This window comes from Morone saxatilis, unplaced genomic scaffold, assembly GCF_004916995.1.
Source record: "Morone saxatilis isolate NCDOM2014 unplaced genomic scaffold, NCSU_SB_2.0 Contig8, whole genome shotgun sequence".
NCBI classification, from domain to species: domain Eukaryota; kingdom Metazoa; phylum Chordata; class Actinopteri; family Moronidae; genus Morone; species Morone saxatilis.
The window spans coordinates 335962-343608 of record NW_023340257.1 but is presented as its reverse complement, the minus strand read 5'-3'; the positions used below and the strand labels follow the sequence as shown (position 1 = coordinate 343608).

Here is a 7647-nt window from a genome sequence, read left to right as displayed (position 1 = left end):
ATTCGTGTACGGCTTGTATTGTATGTTTTAATGGGAGGAAAGTAGGCGTTAGAATATTTCTCTTCTTGACATTTAGTTTAGTTTATTTGTTTATTAAAGCTAAGAGAAGCTAGTGGGCATGTAGAAACTATTTGCTCATTTCACAGCTGGAATTTATTTTTATGTATTACCTTAGCTATTTGTTATTACTTGCAAGTATTACATTATACATACACTATATGGACAAAAGTATTGGGGCCACACCTGTTATTTATAGAATTCAGGTTGTTTACACCAGGACCCCTTGCCACAGGTGTATAAAGTCAAGCACCTAGCCCATGCAGTCTCCATTTGGCAACTTTGTGGATGGCAAAATGGGGTCGTTCTGAAGAGCCCAGTGACTCTCAAAGGTGGTACTGTGATAGGATGCCACCTTTGCAATAAGCCTGTTGGTTTAAAATTTTCATCCCTGTTGGATATTCACGGTCAATGTAAGTGATATTTTTAGAAAGTGGAAGCGTTTAGGAACAACAGTAACTCAGCCACGAAGCGAAGAACTACGTCAAATCACCAAAGCAGGGTTCAACTACTGCTAAGCCGCATGGTGTTGTAAAAGTCGCCTAGCTCTGCTGATTCCATAACTGAAGAATTCCGACCTTCCACTTGGCATCAATGTGAGCAAAAAACTCTCCCGCTGGTACAGAATGAATGGGCCACAAATTCCCCAGAAACACTTCCAAAATCTTGTGAAGCCTTTCAAAGAAGAGTGGATAGCTGCAAAAGGGCGGCCCAACCTCCATATTAAAGTATATGTATTTTGAATACAATGTCATTACAGTCCCTGTTGGTATAATGGTCCAGGTGGCCGAATCTTTTGTCCATATAGTGTATATTAGTGTAGAACTGTAGAACAGAAATTAAATTACTATGTTGTGTCATTAAACTGACAACTCATCCTTTGGCCAAATGAAGGATTTTTCACTCAGTATTTGTATATGGACTAATTAAATCTCTGTTACATGGTCAAACACTATGGTTGGGTACAGACACACCCTGCCAATATGGCACCGGTTCCTATACAACCGGTATCTACCGGACCAGATCACAATGCAGATGTCAGTGCCTCGCTTAAGTACCAGAGCAGTCTATTGAAATATTTGCCCTCTGATGTGAACGTTACAGGAAACAGGAATCACTGCATGTGTGCCATCATTATTTAACATTACACAACTCTCTCTCTACATGGCTTTGGCAGGAGGTAGCCTACTGCTAGCACGTTACTACTAGGGATACACAATAAGGGATACAGATAAAAGGGAATGTATATGATTATGAATGATTGTGATAATTAAATTACGGCAGGTAAATTATTGGTCCATAATAATAATAATTTATTTTGATTCTTATAGAGAACGTTTGATAGCCTCTCTGTTGTATGAAAGCAAAAGTATAGATATAAGTATAAAGAAGAAACTGCAGGTTATGAACTTCTTTTTAAAAATCCATATCATGCATCCCTTTTAAATACAGTTGAAATATGAAGCTAAGTGTGGCTGTAGTTCACTGGAAATGATTCAAACACTAGGCGAGACATGAAACAGATGTGGAAAAATAGCTGTTTAAAAGGGGGAAGCATCTGGTGATGCACGGGATACACTATATAAAGCAGCACCAAGCACATCAGCCGGCATGCGGGCTACCCTGGCCCCAGAGATGGGGCGCATAGCAATAAAACACCAGATGTGACGTGCATCTATGATGGGGAGACCATTGATCAAGGACGACAGCAGCCTTTCGTCAGATTAGCAAATATGATAATTCTACAAAAGAATTGCTGGAGTTTGTGGAACACCAACTCAAAATGTATTTTGCTGTTAGTTATACTGTAGCTGTTATTTTGTGTTAAATTATTGTAGTTGGTTAGGTTTTATTTATCATGTCAACTGTTTTATATTTAAGTAGTTTGTCCTTTTGTCCCTTTTTTCCCCAAAGTTCAGGCACCGTTCCGGCACCAGTGCCGTTTTAACAGTCTACAATGGACAAATCCCAAATGTTACCCAACACTATTAAAACACCTTACTTTGTTGAAATGGAATGTGATAGATTAGACACTCAGGAGCTTAAATAACTTATTAATAGCTAAACTACATCATCTGCATCCTCATTGTTCTATGTTTCTGAGTCGTGCATACTGCCTGCACCATAATTTGATAGAAATGAAACAATTATTTGAGTAATTGATCAACGGAAAGTTAATACGGTAATCCATTTACCATATAAGTCATTATTTAGTTCCTCAAAAAGATACTCAGCTTATTGGATAATGAAAATCATTGTTAACGGCAGCCCTATCTGCTGCCAGTGTATAAGCACTGGTATGGGTTTGTTTTTTTGCTCCAGCAGCACCTCTAGCAAACTACAGTGAGGTCAGGAAACAATTCACTGTCATGATGGCAAAAGCTAGGAAAACAAGGTCCTGCTTTAGAACCCCTTACAAGTTTAGGGTCTCATGGTGCTTCAGGGGTTTTCTACCCTGATGTACATAACTCTTGAGGAGTAAACACTGAGCATGTGGAACTTTTGGGAAAATGAAAATGATTAAAACAGAAAGGTTTTGATGTGTTGGTCCAGCAGAATGTATGTAGAGCTGGGCCCTGATGCATGTGATGTAGAGAGCAGTGAGTGGAGCAGCATCAGGAGACCTCAGAGTGGAGCTCAAAGTGTGTAAGTAACACCGCACACAGAGGTAAGGGCAGAGAGGCTGGGTGAGCAGCTGGAAGCCATGGTGAACAAAGAGGGAGGGGTGTGTGGGAAGGTGGGGGTGGGTCTACCTGGTAAAGACAGTGGCAGACACTGCGGAGCTGTGGGGGGAACTCGCTGGATGAACCGATGATGGCCTGGAAGAACCGCTCAGTGATCTGCAGCAGGTTCCTCTGGTTCTCTTCCAGGTTCTCGCCTTGTTCCAGCCTTATGAGACAAACAAGGAAATCCTGTCAGTGAGGTTTCATGTCCCTGTGTTCCAAAGACTTCCAGACTAAATATATAAAACTGTTTTAGTAACAAGTAGCCACAGCCTGTTCACCCTGCTGCCATCTGGGAAGACTTACAGACAGCGTCTTCCCTCAGGCTGTGAGACTTCTAAATTCATCCTCAACAATTCACCATACAAATTAGTACTATTTTGTACGGACTCATTTTTAAAAGAAGCATAAAGGGAACTATATTTAAATTTCATTCTACAACCTTTCGTTGGTAATGACAATAAGATAATCCTTGAATAAAGAGGCTAAAAGTTTATCACAGTCTGAGTGAGAATCTTCAGAGCTGACTGCATTGACTACACACTGCTAAAAAATAAGGACTACAACTGTCTACCACAATGCCCTCCCTCAAGGGCTGAATCAGCCGATAGCAGGTCTCCAAAGGGGATGTGTCATGGCTGCTGTCATCAGTCATCACAAACATTGGGCTTCATTCACAAACTATGTGTACAAACACTTTACATAAATACCGAAATCTGCACAATAACCCAATTTATTTTCTGTTTCATTAATTCATTAAAATTCCATCTAAAACAACAGGTACAACAGATAACCAAGTACATTAGATTGTAATGTGCATCGGAAATATACATTCACTTGTTTTAATATTAGCATTATATATCAGCATCGGCCATTGAAAAACCCTTATAAAAACCAGACCACTAATGAATACTACATGTACTCACCTGGTGGGATCCACCTCAAAGCTGATGTGATCAGGGGTGGTGATGACCCCTCTTAATAAAGGCTCCAGTAGCTTCTGCAGATATGCTGCCCCATATACCTGACATAAAGCAACATAAAACACAGTTAGTATATACATACAAGTAAGGGTGCACCATTAGATGAATATATCGACTAGCACCGTTTTTTTTAGGGCGATTTTTATAATTTATATTTGTTAATTTAATGGTCTGCCTCTGAAGAACGAGTGAGAGCCGAGTGAGAGCACAGTACACACAGTAAATCATCTGTAGAGCCAGAATATTTTTACATCTAACCCGGTAAATTGTTAAAAGGGGTTAAAGGTTTTTTTTTAACTGTTACAGTATATTCCTATGACAGGGAATATAGTTAGGTGATATACAGCAGCACCAACCAGGACTCCAGGTAGTAGGCGGGATCAGGACAAGACAGGAGAGGGGTCTAGCAGGAGAGGAGCCAGAGGGAGGTCGGGCATCAGAGAGGCAGTGAGTGTGTAGAGCCAGAATACTTTCACATCTTAGTTGGTGAATTAAGGATTTCTTTTGACCAAACCAGAGATGTTGATTGTTTGAACGGTGGAAAGAGTAACCAAGATGGTATTGGTGGAGTTTGAATGAATTGTGTTTTACAATAAGTTAACAAGAAACTTGGATTAAGGTGTATGGTCATATTTTTCTGTTTAATGAGGAAAATAGGTGTTGGAATATTTCCCTTCTTGTCATTTTGTTTTGGTAATTAAGGCTGCAGTAGGTAATTTTTTATAAACATATTTGCAGAAACTTTAACAATATCCTGACAGTAGTACATAAGACATAATCTGTGAAAAAAATCCTATTGCTCCTAATGGTATTTTCAAGAATACACAGGGCCTGAAAACAACCAGTAAGAGCCAAGAAAGAGTTGATTGTTGAGTCCAATTCCCAGGTTCTCTCCTGTGAATGGCGAAAGACGTCAGCAGACGTATCTGGGATATTTTTGGCTTGATGTTTGTACAGTGTGAGGAAGTGGAGAAACACTTCTATTTTTTATATGTCAATGACATATAAACTATGACAGTGGCTGGTTGAAAAACTTTTAATTATTGGCCAATCCTACATACTACATGTCTTCGGAGCCGGTATTTTATATCAAAGGCAGGCATTTCTAATGACTTAATGACTGCAGTGGTGCTGTGTTTTTCTACCTTGAAACAGAAGGTCATTATTTTGCTGGCCAGGCTGTTTCCTCTGAAGAGAGTCTGCATGGAGTCGGCCAGCTCCACCTCTTTAGAGAACATGTTCCACAGCAGCTGGTAAAGGAGGTGGCGGGAGTCAAACAGCGTCACCAGGACTCGGGCTAGCTCGTCCTGGAAATATAACAAACACAAATCACTGCTGGAAAAAGGTTTTACGGAGATCTGTTAATGCAATATCTTTTTTATTCCTGTATGTTCTATCATACCTGTGTTGAAACGTTCAATAAAATAAAATACTTTCTACAAGTCTGAGTGCATACTGTCCACTGTCAATCCTAAATCAAGAGGAGGTACACACCCACTGGGACCCAGGAACCACATTAGCCAGAGCCATGGCTATGGGCAGCTCTCCCTGGTCTCCCATCATGGTGACCAGCTCCACGAGCCTCTCAAAGCGGTCTGCCAGAACCGTCTCTGCCAGCGTGTCAAACTCCGTTCCCTGCTGCAGGATCTTCGTCAGTACCTCCATGAAGGTGGCTCGAGTCTGCAGGTCCTTGTGGTAACCCAGACCTGGGGAGGAAGAAATTAGCGCTGGTACTCAAAGGAACATTCAGTTGTTAACTACTACTATATAGTAATGCTGGAACCAATTTACCGATGGAGTGCATGAGACCGCTGTCTACGTTAGCATTAAGAAGGTTGGACATGGCCAGGACAGTGCAGTGGCGGAGGGATGCCAGCCGGCGGGACATTCCTCTCTTTCGTCCCCCCACTGCTTGGCCTTCATCCTCAACCTCACTGCAGTCATTCAGTAGGTTCATGAACAGGGTGAAGTATCTGCAAAAACAACAGCTGGTTTATTATAGGATGCAGGTAATTCACCAGCTTTCTCAGTATATTCACAAGCTTTCTTTGTACTTTGACACTTTTCAGTCATTAAACTGTACTAGTCAATACTGTATGTAAACACTGCATGTTGGAGTTTGCTCAAATGTGTTCTCAGATGGTTACGACATTGGACTCCACTTCCTCTATTCCCTCATAAAATGATGAAGGACTGCTCACATATCCTCAGCATAAAGCCATTATGAAGATGTTTCTAAGTTCCAGAAGCACTAATCCACAACAGTGTTGAACAGAGGACCCCTTCAACCTATACATCAGACCAAAAAGAATACCGCTTTCATGAGAACATGAGAATCTAAAGGGAAACTAGAAACTAGAATTTTTTTCTCTCAATATAAAGGGTTCTGTAGGGGTAAGGCACTGGTATGAACACAGCAGGGTAGCAGTCTTAACTGTTACTAGGACAAAAACTACTTTTGATTTGAGGTGCTGAAAAGATTGCTTGTATTACTAACCCTTGCAACTGCTGTCATCCAACAAAATTTGCAGAATTGTTTTCTGCTTGTTGTGTGACTTTTTAAAACTCGAACCCTGTCCATGTAAAGGAAGTCAGTGTTGTGCATGAATGCGCTAAAAGAGCGACAACAGGTGGAACTTAAGTTTTACTTTTCTGGCAGAGCTATTACATTGGTGCACCGCTGAAGAGAGAGGAAAGCTGCCTCAGAGATGGTTCCTCCACCCAAATCAAACTCACAGCATTTTGCAGCTTATTAAAAAATCCACTGAGAAAGGACAAAGGAACAGTTCATTTAATCTAGTGAACTTGAAAAGCCTGTAACAGTGTCACTTGTGAATTAAGGCACACATACCGGAAGCTTCAAGGTGTGGTCATAACTTTGATGCTGGTGACAGTTACTACTGCTAGATTATCTACCGTTAGTGAGAGGCTGCTGCAGTAAATGTTACTGTCGTCCCCTACCGAATCTCAGCCCAGATCATACCGTTGGTTATCTACAAACACTTAGCCTACTGCTACCTGCTCATTCTAATATAGATATAAACTGAATATAGATGTGTGGACAAGCAATATCTGGCAATGATGATTTTATTGATCAGCTTGAACGGGGAAAGACTGAAGGAGAATGACAACTGACCAGCTGACCGATCAAAGTTATTTATTAAGGTATAACAAATACTCAGGTTCAGGCAAGTTTACAAAATAATAATTAGACGTGTCTATAAAAGGCTTGTTTAATGTAAAAGGAATGCATACAAACTTTAATTTCAATTCAATTCAATTCAATTCAATCAATTTTATTTGTATAAGCGCCGAATTCATAAACAGAATTATCTCAGGACAACTTTTCAAATTAGGCAGGCTAGACGATGAGGAGAGACAGGACAGACAGAAGAACCAACAACTACACCAATACACTATCATGAACCATGAAGAAGATTGATGCGCGAACACAGCAGAACGGATTGGGAGAGCGAGCGCGACAAAGCAACAACATAACTGCTAGCAATAATAATACTTATAATAATAATAATAATAATAACGACAATAATATCATTGAATCCCAACAGGGTGTGCTTCATCAAATTAGTGTCAACTCAAGTGCAGCTGTTGAATACAGCTGTGTTCTTACTTGAGGAAGAGCTGAGATTTTGCCTCCATCAGTTCGACTCCATCCCCCTCTTCTGGCTGCAGAGGAAGACCAGCTAACAGAGACACAACTGCCTCCATACTGGCCTGGTCCAGGTCCCTGCTCAACACACACACACACAGACACACACACACACAGACACAGACACAGACACAGACACACACACAGACACACACACACACACACACCTATGCCAGTTTAACTTACATTGTTACAGCCACCATTTTGCCAGATC

The 7647-nt window shown here is 40.8% G+C and overlaps 1 protein-coding gene across 1 annotated transcript in view; it reads right to left on the bottom strand.

Annotated features, from left to right (window-relative positions):
• Positions 1–7647, bottom strand: part of nf1a (neurofibromin 1a) — a gene marked incomplete at its 5' end in the record, with an annotated part of 65945 nt that overhangs the window by 46316 nt on the left and 11982 nt on the right. The window contains 6 exon segments of the mRNA XM_035679457.1: positions 2811–2946; positions 3707–3804; positions 4909–5070; positions 5258–5469; positions 5555–5736; positions 7395–7511. Coding sequence (XP_035535350.1) covers positions 2811–2946; positions 3707–3804; positions 4909–5070; positions 5258–5469; positions 5555–5736; positions 7395–7511 — 907 coding nt within the window.